The sequence below is a fragment of the Chamaea fasciata genome, unplaced genomic scaffold, assembly GCF_029207755.1.
Source record: "Chamaea fasciata isolate MVZ Bird 193981 ecotype frontalis unplaced genomic scaffold, bChaFas1.0.hap1 SCAF_28, whole genome shotgun sequence".
NCBI classification, from domain to species: Eukaryota; Metazoa; Chordata; class Aves; order Passeriformes; family Sylviidae; genus Chamaea; species Chamaea fasciata.
Window position 1 is genome coordinate 1091358 of NW_027094113.1, and position 17777 is coordinate 1109134.

The following is a 17777-nucleotide window of genomic DNA, read 5'->3' on the forward strand; positions in this document are numbered from 1 at the left end:
AGAGTCCAGCCATGTCATCCCTGACTCTCTTCCTGGTGTGCTCAGTTTACAAGAGAAAACTCCTCCCTTTCCTTGCTCAACAGCCAGTTCAGCAAGTTCAATTTCAGATGTGAATTGAGCCAACTTTTCCTGGGCAGAACCACCTCTAATAGCTCTGCTGCCCAAATCGAGACTGCACCAATATCCATTCCAATTCATTCTATGGTTTGAGCAAAACTTAATCCAACTAGAATTCAGTAAAAATAACAATCCCAAAACAGCAGGATAACGACATTCCCCTTTAAATCTTTAAGTTTAGTAAAATGGAGAGGAAAAAGCTGTAGCCATCAACACCCTATGCAAAAGAGAATATTAATTAATGAAATAAAAGCTTTGCCCCAATTCCACTCAATTGCTTTTAAGTACATTACATACTAATCATGTGCTTAACAAGTTATAGCTCAAACAAGCTGCTTTCTCCACCCTGGGGATAGATTTGATGATGCCAGACACTTTATGCCCATCAGTCACATCCAGGGCTGAGATAAGACAAACTAATCCAGTTGTTATTGCAGCAACATGAAAAAGACATTGTGGTCAGTGAAAAGAAACATTTGGTTTCCTTACCTTGGTAAGCAGGTAAAGTTATTTCACTTTCTTTGACTGTGAGGGGAATCCTGGGTCCCTTTTTTGCACTTTGCACAAGCAACTCCTCCACATCAATGAAAACATAATAAACTTTGTAAACTGAAGGGAAGAGAGCTGAACTGGGAAAGCAGCAGGGGGGAGGGAACAAGAGAGTTGGCAGCAATTTAAACCTGATATTCAGTGCATCAAAAAATGAGCATCAGCACCTCAATCACTTATGGTATCTCAATGGTATGGTTAGATTCAAGTAAAAGTAGATAAAACATCACCAGATACTAAAAAGTTTTCAAAAAGACAGTGTCAGAATAAGATTGCTCTGGTCATCAGGTGTGCAGGTTTTGCACACCTCTGGTGTGGGATATGAACTGCTGGAGCTGAGATTCAAAGCACCATATGGGAACAGACTTAAGTCGAGCCAGGAGAGGTTTAGATTGGTTATTAGGGGTGGTTTTTTTGGTTTGGTTTTTTTTAAACAAAAAGGGTTGTCCAGCCCTGGCACAGGCTGACCAAGGCAGTGGTGGAGTCATCATCCCTGGGAGTGTTCAAAAGCAGTGTGGATGTGGCACCTGGGGACATGGTTTAGTGGTGAATGTGGTAGTGCTGGGCTGATGGTTGGATTTTATTATCTTAAAGCTCTTTTCCCACCTTAACAATTGTGTGACTCTCTATCACCAACCTGCCCAAGAGATGGGACACCCTGGCAGCCTCTCCCTTGGTGAGGACACGAGAGAGGATTCTGTAACAAGAATGAACTGCTTTCCACGAATTCCCCTCCACATTCCCCTCTGCCAGGGCTCAGATGTCAAGATCCAAATCTCAGAGTGGAGCCCACAACAGAACTCCCAGAGCATCTCCACTGGGTGAAGTGGAAAGGGCAGAGCACAAAACTCCAGGTAAAGGCTTGAGGCAGACTAGAAGAACCTCTTCTTTGTGAGAAACATTTAATTCAACACCATGACTTACAAGAGGATAGATTTACAGAGTAGTAACTGTAACAGACTGTTCAGAAAGGAAAATAATGGTTGCTGCCTGCAGTGCCAGGTAAAGCTCCCCAAAGCAGCACCTGGCAGAGCAGCAGCAAAGCACAATTCAGTCTCCTTGCAGTACTCAAATGAGCAATATCAACAAATTTTGTGTTTTCAAACTTTTAAGAAAAGAGTGAATAAAGGATCAATCACTTTGGCATGGGATATTTTTCAGAGATCACTAAGCTGCACTACTCCCAAAGGCAATTCCGTGGCCCCTGGCTGTCAATGCTAATCTTTCTCACACAATAAAGGCTCTGGGAGCTACTTTCTTCCCCAAGTTTTGGGATACCAACAACTTGTACAATTGGTTGGTGGCACAATATTTAATCCACCACTTTGTAGTGTTCTCTCAGCTGAGACGTCCACGCATGGATAATGCAATGGATACCCTAAGACTAAAATAATTTTGCAACCCAGTCAATACATTCCCCAAGCTATCAGCTCTCATCTCCCTCCCCTCTCCTTGTCTCCCTTCCCAGAGAAATCCATTTTTAGCCACAAGTTACCCCAATATGCTCAAAGATGTACTGGAAGAGACTGAGGAATCAATCAAGGTACCCATGGTGAAGCTCAATACTTATAAACACATTAAGGCAGGTTTCACATCAGTCCAATTCTCGACACAAAATGCTGGTCACTTCACTGCACATGCAAATAAGAAAGATTCAATACTTAATAAAAAGCTTTAAATTCCTTTTTAAGATATCAATTATAGAAAAATCAACCTTTTTCCTTTCTTTTTTTTTTTTTTTTAAGAGGTCAGAACATTACTGCACACAAAAGCAGGTGTGTAGCCACACCTGTTGGAATGGATCCCCTTCCCTCCACACTGAGGAATAGAGGGCAGGTTCTTGGCACCAGAAGAGAAAAAGGAGGAAGTTTTCCTCATTATCAGTCAGAAATGAGTCATCCTTCCATCCCCAGTTGAGAAAGTCCTTTTGACTGGACATAAACCAAAGTAAAATATACCTCAGGCTGGGTATATTTGCCTCCGAAACTGTTTAGAATGTCTGGACACAAAGAGCTCTGTATCCAAACTGTGGTGTGGAATAACGAAAGCCCCCAGTTCCCAGAGCTGGCAGCCCAAGTCCTCGAGTGCAGCTTCCCCTTCTCACCCAAGCTCAGGTGGGAGAGGCACTGGCAGCTCAGCTCTGAGACTACACTTCCAAGACCAATGTGGTCTTGTGAGGAAATGGCAATTCAGTGACTGGAATTCACACATGGAATGAACCATTCACAACATTAAATGACCTCCCTACAGTCAGGTACAAACAGGTAGCCCACAGCAGAGTAGCCAAGGAGTGAAACAGCATCTCTCTCCCTCAGGTTACAGAGAAAATTGTTTCTGTGGGTCATTAAAAGTACTTTGATAGAAAAGCTTAAAAATGTATCACCCAGCACTGACCCACAAAAAGTAAATTAAAAAAAAAAAAAAAAAAAGAAGAGCCTAGGATTTTCCCTCCCACCATATAGTATTCCTTTTATCCCCTCCCACTTTTGCATTCCCAATCACCCTACCCCTTTAGAAAAAGGAAGGGGAGTAGAGTTTAGTCAAGTTCCATCTGCAAAACTCCCCAAGCAATGAATGAACCATCAGCTTGCACGTTCCCTGAAGTCCATCCAAAGGCTCTGGGGTACAGTTGGATTGGTGGTGCACTCTTGGCTCTGTGAATGCTTGTGCTGACCCTGCTGAATGGGTTTGTACTGGGAATTCTTAGATGGAACTCCCTGAAAGAGGAAAAAAAAAAGACCTTGTAACTCAAAATGAATTTTTGTATCTTTTCGTGAAAGGAGAAATCCCACTGTCATAACACATCCATGTCTTTATCTCCTGGATTTCACATGCAGCAGTCAGTTTGTTCTGGCTCCTGCCTGTTGCCAGCCTCTACAGCAGAAAGGAATTCAAGGTATTCACTGTCCAAATAAAGCTACTGTTGGTGATACAGGAAAATGGGAAAAAAGAGCCCAGATAAAAGATGGGATCTCACAAAGGCCAAGCAGATTGCACATTATAATCAATCCTCAAGCTTCAAGGATTGCTTAACAAAATCAATCCTCCTCCTACCTGAAATCCCCATTTCCTCCAAAGGAGCTCCTATGCTATTCATCTTAAAAAGTCCCTTTTTCCCCCCACTACGTTCTTGATTCTTGTCTCAGAAGCTCCAGAGGAGGCCACTAAGTTCTCTTAGGGCTGGAGAACCTTTCCTACGGTGACAGGCTGAGACAACTGTGTCTGAACCCTGAGCCTCCTTTTCTCCAGGCTGAGCCCCCCAGCTCCCTTAGCCACTCCTGAAGCAGCAGAGCCTTCTCCAGCCCTGTCCCAACGGGCCTGGAACACACTGCCAGGAGTCCAGGGGCAGCCACAGCTGCTCTGGGCACCCTGTGCCAGGGCCTCCCCACCCTCACAGCCAACAATTCCTGCCCAATCTCCCATCCATCCCTGCCCTCTGGCAGTGGGAAGCCATTCCCTGTGTCCTGTCCCTCCATCCCTTGTCCCCAGTCCCTCTCCAGCTCTCCTGGAGCCCCTTCAGACCCTGCCAGGGGCTCTGAGCTCTCCCTGGAGCCTTCTCCACTCCAGGTGAACAGCCACAGCTGTCCCAGCCTGTCCCCAGAGCAGAGGGGCTCCAGCCCTTGGAACTTCTCTGCAGGTGGGGGTCTCATGTCCACCTCCCCCATTCCTGACCCAAGGTCACCACACCTTTCAAAGCACAGGCTAAAAAGAAAAGATTCATCAATATTTAAGATTCCTCCTGAAAACCTTCTTGTTCCCAATGTTTAAAGTGAGACACAGCACTACCACCTTACCTGGACTATACATTTTCCATCTCCTGGTCATGGTCCTGTTCCTCCTCCTCCTCTTCTTCTTCTCCTTCTTCCTCTGCTCCTTCTTTCTCCGAGGGAGGCTCCCCATCCCTGGCAATCTCCTCCACGTGGGCCAGCATGTCAGCCATCAGTGCCTCCTCCAGCCTCTTCCTCACCTGCTGCACCAGCTCCTCCTGCTTCCTGCCCAACACAAGGGACACCCAACATCAGCCCCCAAGGCTGCCCCTGTCAAGGGAAAAGGATCTCCAACCCCTCCAACATGAGACAAGCATAGACTGGAAAATCCCTCCAAGAACTTCAATGTATAACAAAAACAACAACAACAACAACAACAACAACAAAACAAAACAAAACAAATCAAACAAAAAAACCGCAAAACCAAAACCAAAAACAAACAAACAAACAAACAAACAAACAAAAAACAAACCAAAAAGCCCCCCAAAACCCCACCTGGCATTGTACTGTAAGTGAAGATGAAAAACAATTCAAAAATTTGTCCAGTATTTATGAGTCCTGCAACTCCTGATTTCTGGCTGAAATTTGGCTCATCTAGCAGCTGACTTTTTTTTTTTTTTTTAGCCTAATGCTAATTTTTAACTCCTACTACTAATATCTAACAAGTCAGCCTACCCTGCATAGACTTTCAAATATAAGACTGGAGAAAATTAAGTTTAATGCCATTTCTTTCTGCTCATTTTCCTTTTGAGTCCCAACCCTAAGAAGCCAAAGACACAGCAAAGAAATGATCAACAATCAGTGGCTCATGGGGCTCTGATTTCAGCTCAGCCACAGGACATCAAAGTTACAAACAGACTGTTTTTCCTGGTCATTTATGTCTCAATCAAGCCCAGAAAACTCATCCCACAACTCCAAAAGATTTATCAAGCGGTCAAAGCAAGGACTGCCTTTAAACACTTAATGAATGCAAATTGCACGCTGCAGGCCTTTGGTATATTCAGTTCTCCATCAGAAGCCTTAAGCTGAGTTTTACCAACCCTGATTTAACGATATTTCATTACTAAAGCAACCTATAGCAGAATAAACTGCATCCTTGTTCCCTGTCACCACAGCAGTCACAGCTTGGATTTGGTCAAACCATAAATTTTATTTAATTTTTTTACTGACACAGATGAAGTTGAAGAGAAATCCAACCCCACTGTTCAGGATTTCTCCAATCCCATCTCTGCTCAGAAGTGCCTCATTCAAGGTTCCCCCAACTCAGACACTTTTGCAATAAAAGGAAACTTGACAGGAGAAACAAACCTGAGCCTGAAACTCCAAAGTAACTGAGCATGGCCAAAACAAAAAATACTGGGCTTTAAGCACATGACAGAGCTTAATGTAACTACTTTTGTCTACTCTATTGCTAGAGAGCCATTCAAATTAATTCCCAAGCCACAGTGCTCAGACATTTAGAAAGAAAAGAAAAGCACTGTTTGAGCACGAGGAGCCTCAAGCCAGGACAGCAAGTGCAATTTCCAGTTCATACCTGATATCTTCATCTGTCACCATGAAGGCTTTGCAGAGAGGCTGGGAGGTGTTCAGCCAGACCCCAGGGTTCTTCTCCACAGCTGCAGAGAGCTGGCCAGTGATGGGCATGGTGCTGGTGTGCAGGGCACTGGCGATGGCAGAGAGCAGAGTCTCGTCCGTGCAGCCGGGGCCAACCCCTGCAAGGGGGAGGGAAATCCATAACCAGCACTGCCCCAGGCAGGGAGCAGGAAATCAGGACAATGGGAATTAAATTTTAATGGCAAAGCACAGGCTGTCAGTTTGAAAGCTCACACGACACAAATCTCAGACCTAAATGCTTCTAACAGCACCCATACAGCTCTCTAAGGGTATTTAAACTTAAGAGCCGCTCCTCATTCTGTTAGAACCAAAACCACAATAAACCGCACCAAACTGGGAAGGGAAGGGGTTTCCATTCTGTTTGAACAAGGCTCAGAGAGATGGGGGTGGTCACCTGGAGAAGAGAAGGCTCCAGGGAGAGCTCAGAGCCCCTGGCAGGGCCTAAAGGGGCTCCAGGAGAGCTGGAGAGGGTCTGGGGACAAGGGATGGAGGGAAGGGATAAGAGGGAATGTGTCCCACTGCCAGAGGACAGGGCTGGATGGGGTATTGGGAAGAAATTTATCCATGTGAGGGTGGGCAGGCCCTGGCACAGGGTGCCCAGAGCAGCTGTGGCTGCCCCTGGATCCCTGGCAGCGTCCAAGGCCAGGCTGGACAGGGCTTGGAGCAGCCTGGGACAGTGGAAGGTGTCCCTGGGCATGGCAGGGGGTGGAATGGGATGAGCTTTAAGGTCCCTTCCAATCCAAACTCAAACAGCATTCTGGGATGCTCTGCTGCTTCTGGAAAAGCAATCCCCCAAAAGGCTGAGAAGTTTTGCTTCAGTGACTCCTCAGAACAAAGGGCACTGGGACCCCCAGGCAAAGCACTACAACTCCAGGTGCAGCAGGAATGGCTACAGCCCTGCCAGGCTCTGGGAACAGGGAGCTCACCCTCAGCACCTTCATTCACTGCTGCCAGGTGCCAAAATGTCAGCCCTGAGTGAAGGGCACCCCCTGATTACCTTGCAACCCTTTGGGAAGGTCCATTGTTTTCACCAGCTCCTCTGCAATGTCAAAGGCGTTCAGTCCACTCAACTTCTTCTCCCAGAAGAGCTGCAGTCAAAGCAGGTGGTTATTGGCACAACCAGAAATGGACCTGACAACTCCACAAAATCCCTGCCTCCTGTGCAGAGAGGGAACAGCAGTGCTGGGGACAGTTTAATGCAGATTGACCACAGAAGGGATCTGCCACCTCCAACAGCAGAATAACCCTCATTGCCAATCAGCCCCACAACTCCTCTCTCCCAATTTGCTGCCTTGGAAAAAAAAACTCTTTTCTTCCAGGGCCTGGTACTTTCACTGCTCTGAGCTGCAGCAGCAAGGTCAGGCTTGCTGACTTTCAGCTACAAGCTCGGAGTGTGAGACAGCCTTTTTTACACCCTATTTCTCTCCAACACATCCCACAGAATGTTAAGGAATGGAAGGATTGTATTCAGGGTAGAGTATTATTTCCTTCCTGTCCAGCAGTTTGGTCCTTTCCCCCATGTCTCATCCCTCACCAGATTTTGAGTCACAGGCTCTCCCCAGGCTTAAAAGCACCGGAATGTCTGGTGTGGTAGAAAGTCAAATACATCACCTTGATACACCTTTAACTTTGCACCTTGGTGCAGGAGGGATATCAGGAGGATAGCAATGCATAGCTGGAGGATCAGCTATCTTGCAAAAAACCACATTTTTATCGAGATTTTGAGAAATCAAGAATTCACCTCAAACACTCCATGCATACATGCATATCCCACCCCTTTTCCCTGCCTGTCAAAATCCAAGTGCAACTGACCCCACATGACTTTTCCAAAAAGGGGAATCAGGGTAGTCACAGCCCAAACACAGGCTGGATATTCTCTACACTTTCAAATAGGTGATTTTTTTTTTTTTGGGGGGGGGTGTGTGGGGGGGTGTGTGTGTTACCCAGAGAAGCTGTGGCTGCCCCAGCCCTGGAATTGTCCAAGGCCAGGTTGAATGGGGCTTGGAGCAACCTGGGATAGTGCAAGGTGCCCCTACCCATGGTAGGAGAGTGGAATGGGATCATCTTTAAGATTCCTTCCAGCCCCAAATAATTCTGGGATTTTTAAGCCAGTGCATGATGGGACTTGGCACTGCTTTCAAATTTTGCAGAAACATCTGGAGTCTGTTGATCAAAAGTTGAAAAAATCTGCAGTCCAGTAAAATACCTTAAACAGGAACACAAATCCAGCTTAGAACTGGGAGAGGGCATTTTATCTTTAGTGTTCTCCTTTATTGTCTTAACTATAAAAACTGCAACAACAATAGGAACAAGGAATAGCAACAACACTGTGAACATACAGGATCTACTTCCCCAGAAAACCATGGTAAGACCCTGCCAACCTGCTTAAAAAACAGAAAAAACCTACCCCAACCACCAACCTCCCCCCAACCATTTCAGGTAAGTTCTATCTCACACCTGGAGGTTTTAGCTGAACTAAGTTTATGTAATTCTTAAAAACTGCCTTCAAAATGTGTTTTTTGAAGCTTTCAGAAAAGGTTTTCAGTGTTCCAACAGGTACAGCTTATTTTAGCAGGGTCTTGCCTTGTCCTGAGCACCCTTTCCTTTAATTTTGGTGCGTTCTCTTGCTTGCAAATAAACATCAGGATAAGAAAAACACTTTGATTTTGTATTAAAAATAACATTCTACGTGAATTTATGATCTTGTACTGGCACCATTTACCCCTACTATTGTACAGTCCCTTGCACTGCAACAAACACCACACTGGACGTGATCCGTGCAGGAACATGGATTTAATGAAACATGGAATTCTCACACAATTGCAATATTCGACAGTGATTCTAAACCTAAGTGTCCTCTGAAGTGGTTATAATGCCTGAATAAATTTGTAGATAATCCTTAATTTCAGCATTAAGGAAATTCAGGTTTAGCTACACCAGAATTGTGATCTAACCAAAGGCTAGAATTTGTAAATCCCAGTGCACAGAGTCCATAACTAGAGATTGGGAATGGGATTTGTTCTGATTTTAAGAGCTGGGAGTGCTGCAATTCACTGCTTCTGAAAGATTTTTCTGAATTCTGAAGTGTCAGAGATCAGGAATTGCCAGGGAGTATTTGTTTAGCAGCACAAAATTAAAGTGGATTATTTTGGGATCCTCCGAATAGCAAATCCAGGAGTTTCTCAGCCTTACCTGCCTGGGCTGGTCCACAGCTTTCTGGGGGTCACTCTTCACCTTGTTGCTGGGGTGGTTTGTGATCTTTGTGACGGGCTGTTTGAAGATAGAGGCTGTCTGTCTCACGGGCAGGGCTGTGTTCAAATCAGGCTTGCCCTGTTTCAAACAAAAAGAAAAGGAAAACCCCACAAAAAGAATTTCAAATTGCTAAAATGCTACTACAGCCATGAAGAAGTGCAGCAGGGAACAGTTCCTGGGCTTGAAATCTTGTCTAATCTCAAGTTATACAAGTTAGGCTGCTAAAAATACATAACTAAATTCAAATCTTGCCTTAGACCTATCAAAGTTTTCCACTCATTCTGTTTAACATAGCAGCCTCCTCCCATGTTAGCTCACACACATCAGTTTTACTCCCATTTTTAATGACTTTAGGAGCCAGAACAAACCACGTGTAATCACTAAAAGAGAGGATTACAACACAATATTTTGTAATAAATTAAAAAAAAAAAAAAAACAAAAAAACAACAGGGACTTTTTTCTGAATCCAGAAACCATTCCAAACCATTCCTTCTAAATCCAGTTGTGACCAATAAACAAACCAACACAGCTGGAAGCTAAATCCCTTTTTTAACCTTTGGTTCTGAACAAAGCTCAGCTTTTAAATGAAGCTCATAATCAATTTTGCACTACATGACTGCATTTTCTGTGAGGGGAAGCATAGGAAGACTGCTCCTCATCCCCAAAATCTAACACACAACTCTTGGAATGGCTGTAGGACACGCTTTGTTCTCGGGGATGCAAACACTGTGTCTGCTTCACAGATTTATTCATGAGATGTAGAAAAGATGTATTCAGGACAAATATAATTCTGAACCATCTGGGTGCTAATCCATTCAGAAGCCAGTGATAACATTTGTACATTTATTGAGAGTTTTGGGCAGAATTTTTAGCCTGAGAGGTGTGTGAGCTGCTGGTCTCTGCCTCAAGGCAAGTCTCAAAATATCACTGCAGCACCGAGGACTGCAAAGAATGTTCCCAGCACTCTCGTGATGATGATCCTTGACTGGCTGATGCATTTAAAAAATGATCATTGTGCCTTTTCCACATTCAGTGTTTAGGTGCATACACAGCAGCTTTTGGGTTCTGGGAAAGATTTTAGCACCTGATGAAGATCCTTAGGAATGACTTGGGACAATCAATCCAGACAGGGAGCCTGTCCCTGCCATCCTGACACCTCAACAATCTGAATTTTATTTTGTTCTACAAACAGACCTCACAGTCCTCTTCCCTCTCCAGTTTTCTGCCCCAAATGCCACCTCCCCTTCCATCAATTCCAGAGCTGGGTCACCAGCACAGCCTGGGAGAGCTCTAGTGAGTCACTCCTCATCCCTGTGGACCCAAATCCCTCCTCTCCTCTCAAACCAAAGGCAAGGGCAGGGCAGAGCTGATGCACAGTCCCAGGAGATGTGGGGGTCTGGAACAGATTGTGCTGGAGAAGGTGAGCTCACACTCCTGGAAGAGGGATCACAGAAGGGTTTGGATTGCAAAGGACCCTAAAGCTCATCCAGTCCCACCCCCAGCCATGGGCAGGAACATCTTCCACTATCCCAGGGTGCTCCTGCTGCTCTGGGCACCCTGTGCCACGCCTCACCACCCTCACAGCCAACAATTCCTGCCCAATGTCCCATCTAGCCCTGTCCTCTGGCAGTGGAAGCCATTCCCTTTGTCCTGTCCCTCCATCCCTTGTCCCCAGTCCCTCTCCAGCTCTCCTGGAGCCCCTTTAGGCCCTGCCAGGGGCTCTGAGCTCTCCCTGGAGCCTTCTCTTCTCCAGGTGAGCACACCCAGCTCTCCCCGCCTGTCCCCAGTGCAGAGGGGCTCCTCTGTACTCATTCCCACAGGTCAATCCCTCTCTCGCGTTGGGAATTGAGAAGGTGACAGTCTCTTCCCTGCCCTCCTCCACAGACGACTGAGCAGTGACACAGTTCTCCTCCATGGCACCAACCCCCTGGGAGCAGCACTGTCCAACCCCCACCCACAGAGACGTTCTGACACAGCTCCAAGTTCACACTTCAGTTATGAAATGCTGCATTTTCCCTCTCTCCCAGACACTGCTGTGGCAGCTCCACAGCGGGGAGGGGAAGCTGCAGGGCCACTCAGGCTTACTTTGGCTTGGTTGGAGCAGTCGTAGCGCATCCTCTGCCTGTTCTTGTTCATTTTGTTCATCAGCATTTTCCCCGTGCGGAAGTCGAAGGTGCCCAGGTCCATGGAGCTGCCCAGGTAACGCGCCAGCTGCGGCTTGCTCCGGAACTTCTTCCCACTGGGGCTGGAAAACACACACCACAGAGACATGGAGGGAAACTTCAACCCTCTGGACTTCCACAACGGCACCTCTGCAGCTCAGGAGAGGTAAGTTTTATTTCCTTCCTGAGAAACACATGTTGGACTTTCAAGAATGAAGCTCACATTCAACTCTAAAATGCATGGTTTTGCTTCCATATTGACTCTGTCTCCGTGTGGAACAGACAAATTAAGTTATAATGTTTTTATATGTCAAGAGGAAGATTCAGGTCAGGTAAACAAACGTAGAATAATGCACACAATAACTATCAAGGGAGATCTCAGCACAGATGCACTTTTCATTCAGTTGTCTCTCATAGTAAATGCCCATTTTTAGGTATAATTTCTTTTCGCAGGACTGTTTTATTTGACCAGCACCACAAATGCTCCTTGTCTCCTCTCCCTGCCCCTTGAACAACATATTCAGGTTTGCTGCAAGGACAGGTGTCTTTTGTAGCATCCTGAAGACTTCAGAAATGGAGAAAACCAGAAGTTAACTACTGACAAGCTGCAAAACAATGAATCACAAAATGATGTAAATATAAATGTCAAAACCTTGTAAAACTTCCCATCAATGGTAAAAGGGAAGAGAGATTCTTCTGTTACACCTGGGTTTCCACAAAGACTCAACCTGGAGAGCAGGCACAAATTATTCCAAATCTTTACTGATGTTTTCTTTGGGGTTTTTGTTTTTTGGGTTTTTAAGTTTTTTTTTTTAAATAATCCAACATCATAAGCTATTTTTTTATTCAAAAAGCAAAAATAAGACAGCATGTTATGGCTGAAGTGTAGGACTGTAAAGACAATAACCACCAAGTATTCTTCACCTTATCAGTAAGCATCATAACAACACCTCTTTATTCCCTTGACTTCTCTCACTTCAGGATTTCTCCACCTTGCAACTTGCATATTCAATCCTAGTTCACATCCAGGAGAAGCTCATTCCCTGTATATCCATCCCACTATCATAGGCTAACAGCCTGGAAGGCATTTTGAAACCAAAAATGCCAGTTACGACCTTATCTCACACTGCTGAGATACTGACAACCTTACCAGGTTCTTAACAACAACAGCAAAACAAAGATAAAAAAGGAAAAGTCTATTTTCACATACTGTCTCCTTTCCTGAAGGAGAAAATCAGCATAAGTAGAGAATTTCTGGTATGGGACAGTGACAAAGCAATTAGGCTAAGTCAGACTGTGCATGAAAAAAAAAAATTTTAAAAACCCCAAACCCAGAAAAGTACCAAAGCATTAAAAGCTCTCCAAAAACTGAGATAAATTTAATATAAATTACACTAAAACTGAAATTAGAAAAAGTCTCTCAAAGGAGTTAAGACTGAAAGGTTGTGGTGATCCCACACAGCATCTGCTTAGGAAGCTCCTGGCTCCAACTGCTCCCAAGCTGCTTATCCTGCCTGGATCTTCTCCCTGCCACCACTACTGCTCACACAGCCCAGTGTTCATGCAAATGAACCAGCTAAGGAAAATAATCCATCTTGGGAGGGCAGGGAGAGGAGGAGGAAACACTCCCTTCACTGGTTATTCCTCAGCTGGACCAGCTCCCTGTGGAGCTGCACTTGGGCCAGGAGACAACACGGAGTAGGACCAAGCAGCCAGGAACAGAGCCTGTGTCCAGCCTCAAATTTGTGAATCACTTCTTCAAACTATAAAGGGAGTTATTTGCCTCAATCCAGAGAGAGGAATAACCAGCTCCAGGAGCTTTAGGGCAGAGCTGTTGCTGCCAGTGAAGCCAGGAAGAGAAACTTCTGCTACATGAAGAACATGGCACTGCTTCGTCTTCCAAGATCTGCTGCTCCAGTTTGGGGTTTAGTGTCTTAGCAGGTTTAAAAATAATGCATTAAAGTGCAGAGTAACTTCCAGAACAGGCAGTACAGTCAAAGACAGGATTTTAAGTGAACAGAGCCCTTCATCTCTGTGTGTTTAGTATGTGCTGTGGTCATGTTGCAAGGAAGAACTGAAAAGCTGCTCAGAGTCTCAAAAAACCCACCTGAAATGACTGAGAGTCCTGTCTCTTCCTGGGGAAGCTTGGCCCAAAGGAAAAGCACTGAAATGTTCAGAAGAAAAACTTTTATTCTGGTTAGGTCTTGCAAAAGGCAGGATCATCCCCAGGCTCTCTGGGACAGTGACCAGGGAGCAAAGCTATGACCAAAAGGTAACAGTGAGCGGAGAAAGGAAGGGGTGGGGTGCCCTGGAGCTCCTGGGGACCCTCTGGCAGGACCATGCAGGACATTGGGGCACCTACACACACCTTGGAGGGTCAGAGGTGTGGGGAGGAACCCAAAACTCGAGCAGGACTCCTGCTGCACACCAGGACACAGAGAAACTCCCCCAACACCTCGGAACTCTGAGCCCTGTTAAAGTGCCCCTTAAAAGTCACAAAATACTGAATTTACCTCCTTCTGCTCCTCCTGTACTCCTGGTTTTGCACAAAGATTTTAAAGTGGCCCAGAAACGAGACATTTTGGTACAAAGCTGCAAACCCCAACCTCTGCTCTGTAGCATCCCCCCAGGCAGCGACGCTGAGCGCCCGGATTGATCCCGGGCTCCCAAATTAGGCTCTGTCACACTTCCCTCTGTGTGAAAGGCAAGGACACGGCCAAGTTGCAAAGGAGTTTACAAGTTGCAAAGGATTTTCCATGCTCATCCATCACCAGCTCCGGGGCTTTATTCGCTTGGGCCGCCTGGCTCCCGCGAACAAAACAGACCTGGCTGCTGGGACCCACCCCGAGCCACCCCCAGCTCTCATTTCCAGCCTTCTCCGCGCGGATTAAGGCGCGTTCGGGGCCGCCTATTGAAGGGCCAGGCCTGCCAGGTGCCCCTGCTGTCCATGTGCAGCTCACCCTTTGTTTCCTGCCTTACATCCTTAAGGAGAGAGCGGCTGCCCAGGCCCTCTCCCCTCCTCCCTCATCACAGTCTCCTCCCCTCCGCTCTCCCATTTAGCCTGCACAGGATCTGCACAACTTGGGAAGCAAGGGACAAAAGACAAAAAAACCCCAAAAAAACCTTGAGCAAACTCAGTCACCGCCTGCCTCTGGAAGAAATGGAGGCAGGAATAACCCCGGGAAAACGGGTCACTGAAAGCAGACACTCAGAGCCTCGTTTCCTCGCTGGATGGGCCAAGGGAAGAACACAAAATGCTTCTACCTCTTGCTTTCCACCGTGCTCCCTCCACTCGCTTCTCTCCCCAGCTCTGCTCCAGGCAAATCCCAGCAGCGGGGGCTCCTGGAGGGCTGCAGGACCTCCCGATGGTTCTCGCAGGGAGACGGGGACCCCAGGACACCACACAACCCGCCACTGCCAGCGTCTCTCTCACAGCACCCTCACGGTATCCCTGGATGCAGCATGCACACCCAGCCCGGCCTCAGGCTCCCACACTCCAGCTGGGTTATGCTGGGATGGGCTGGCACAGCCACAAAAACTACGCCAGACCAGGTGGGCGACACCTCCAGCTGCCACAGCCCACCCCACAGGCCACGACCACCCCAGAGCTCTGCACAGAGCAGCCTCGGGACCCGACCTGTCCCATCCCACTGGGGCTGTCCCAAGCACCTGGAAAGGATGACACTTCCAAAGGATGATGCTCCCTGTCCCGCAGGGCAACAGGGGGGGTCTTCGTTCAGCAACTTGGAGTCCAACCATACCAAAAATAAACCCCCCAAACCGCCCCCCCCCCAAAAAAAAAACCCCAAAACCCCAAACAAACCCAAAACCAGCACTTGGAGACACACACAATCTCCCAAACTTCCAGAAGCATCACATCCCTAAAGAAGAGCCCAAGTAACACCGGGACAAACACAAATACAACCAGATGATTTTGCAGGGCTCAACTCAGGCATCATGGAATCATGGGATTGTTAAGAATGGAAAAGATCTTTAAGATCATCAGATCCAACCATCACCCCAGCATCACCACCATGTTCACCACTAAACCATGCCCCCAAGTGCCACATCCACATGTTTTTGAACATTTCCAGGGATGATGACGCCACCACTGCCCTGGGCAGCCTGTTCTAATCCTTTACAACCCTTTCCGTGAAAAAAATCTCCCTAATACCCAACCTAAACATCCCCTAGTGCAACTTGAGGCCGTTTCCTTCTCATGTGAGAAATCATAAGCTTCCCTGCAGGCAAACCAGAGCAACAGAGGAAAAGCAAAGCACAGACTCAGTAAAAGCATTCTGCTCCGGAGTTTTTTTTGGAAAAGATTGTACTGATGAAAATATCCTTGGAGGAGTGTTAAAAACATTCCCTTCCAACTTCTAACATTTGTGCTGCAAAGGTAAGGAATTCTCAACAAAATAAGTTTCACACAAGAGTGTGAAGTTTCCCAGCACAGTGATGTCAACAACCTGAGGCAGAGATGAGCAGCGATCCCAAATTTCTGACACTTGGTCATCAAACCCTCAGGAGAAAAACACTGAAGAAAAAAGCCCCACAAAGCAGCACTATATTTTCCTTCCCCTGCGTGAACCAAAACTCTCCCAAAGACAACCTGCCACTTTGACAAAATCCCTGATATGATTTTCTTCTTGAAATCCTCCATCCCTGCACTTTTCCTGCTCACTCTGAACCTAGCCCACAAGTCCCACCGTTTCAGCCAGAAACCTTCCAAGGATGAGGTTCGAGGGCTGGCTTTAAAAACGTGCCCAGGTACTCACACCTCGAGGAAGATGTAATTTCCAGCCAGAGACTGGCTCACACACACATCTCACAGGGAGTTTTCCACAAACCCACCCTGCATCTGTACATCCCTAGGAGCTGGACAGAACAATCACCCGGGTAAACAACAGGCAGAACTCGCACAGGTATTACTGAACTGCCACACCTGCATGTGCCACTCTGAGGTAATGCAAAATGCAACAGAAACCAAAAATTAGCGCAACAAAGCTCTATTCTACCTTTGATCTCTGTCCAAATTGATACAAAGGGAAAACCCATGATAATTTGGGAATAAAAACATGCTACTTATCCTCTCTCCCCCTTTTTTTAAAGTTCAGTTCTGACACTGCAACTTAACAAACAAGTTCTGGGACAAACAGGATCTCTGAAGCTTTCAGCTGCTGCTGGTGGTCTCATCCTGCCCTCAGCCTCCAAGCTGCAGCAGCAGAATCGGCTTCACACTCTCGACCATGGCATTTTCTGGTTCACTCACCCTTTTCTCACAGCCATAATCTGATTCTAAAAGGGAAACCTGAAGCTAAAGCTGTGGCTGCCTGATCTCTGGAAGTGTTCAAGGCCAGGCTGGACAGGGCTGGGAGCCACCTGGTCCAGTGGAAGGTGTCCCTATTCCATGCACGGCAGGGGTGGAATGAGATGGGCTTTAAGGTCCCTCCCAAGCCAAACCATGCTGTCAGTATTCTGTGACAGATGCAGAAGTTGATGGCATGGATTCTCCCGGCGAGCAGGGCCAGGTGAGGACACAGGGACAGCTCCTGCTGCGTTCCCAGCTCCCGCTGGACCCGAGTTTCACACCTCAGCCCGCGGGTGCCTCGTGGGTGCGGGGAGGATCCATATGGCCACCTACAGCCATATGAGCCATGCAGGGCTATAAATAGAAAGCCGCCAGCTCCCGGGCCATGTGCTCCCCCCACAGCCACACTCCCGGGAAGGCGCATCCCGAGCCCGCCCCGGGGCCATCACCGCGAGCAGCGACGCTCCCTCCCCAGAATTCCTAAGTACACCCAAAAAGCAGCAGAGCAAGCCCCAAGAAAGGAGAAACAACAGCCCTGCCTCTCCTTTGAGACTAAAGAACCCCGGGCGCTGGCAGGGCACGAGCCGCTCTGAGGGGACGCGGGGGCTCCTCACGGCGCTGCCCCGGCCCTGAGGGGGGCCCAGCATCGCCGCCCCCGCCGCGGCTGCCCCGGGCCGCGTCCCCGCTCCCTTCCCCTCCACCTGTGGCTGCAGCCCCGGCCCGGCCTCCCGCGGCCCCCCCGCGCCCGGGGCGGCCCCGCCGAGCGCTCCCACCTCTTCCGCTCCATGGCGGCTCCTCCCGGCCCGCTCCCGCCTGGCTCCGGCCGCCTCCCGCCGGCTCCTCCCGGCCGCCGCGCTCTCCTCCCGCCGCCGGCTCCTCCGCGCTCCCGCTGCCCCCGGGAGGCGGCGCCGCGGCCCCGGCTCGTCCCGCTCCCGCTCCTTTCCCGGTCCCGTTCCCGCGGGCGCCGCCGGGTCCTGGCCCCGCTCCCGCCGACCGGTGCGCGCC

General features: G+C 47.8%; 1 protein-coding gene across 3 annotated transcripts; it reads right to left on the minus strand.

Annotated features, from left to right (window-relative positions):
* Positions 1-1551: 1551 nt before the first annotated feature.
* On the minus strand, positions 1552-17777 carry MBD3 (methyl-CpG binding domain protein 3). 3 transcript variants are annotated; one of them, XM_066205418.1, is made up of 8 exons: positions 17546-17777; positions 13569-13625; positions 11385-11544; positions 9240-9377; positions 7045-7135; positions 5968-6145; positions 4461-4658; positions 1552-3383 (listed from the first exon to the last, which is right to left on the minus strand). In XM_066205418.1, exons 1-7 carry the CDS (start codon positions 17557-17559, stop codon positions 4466-4468), a joined length of 831 nt encoding a protein of 276 aa, XP_066061515.1. In that variant the 5' UTR covers positions 17560-17777; the 3' UTR covers positions 1552-3383; positions 4461-4465. The 3 variants fall into 3 exon arrangements, with proteins under 3 accessions (XP_066061515.1, XP_066061517.1, XP_066061516.1); XM_066205420.1 differs by lacking the exon at positions 17546-17777 and adding an exon at positions 14726-14741; XM_066205419.1 differs by lacking the exon at positions 13569-13625 and having other exon boundaries at positions 17546-17776.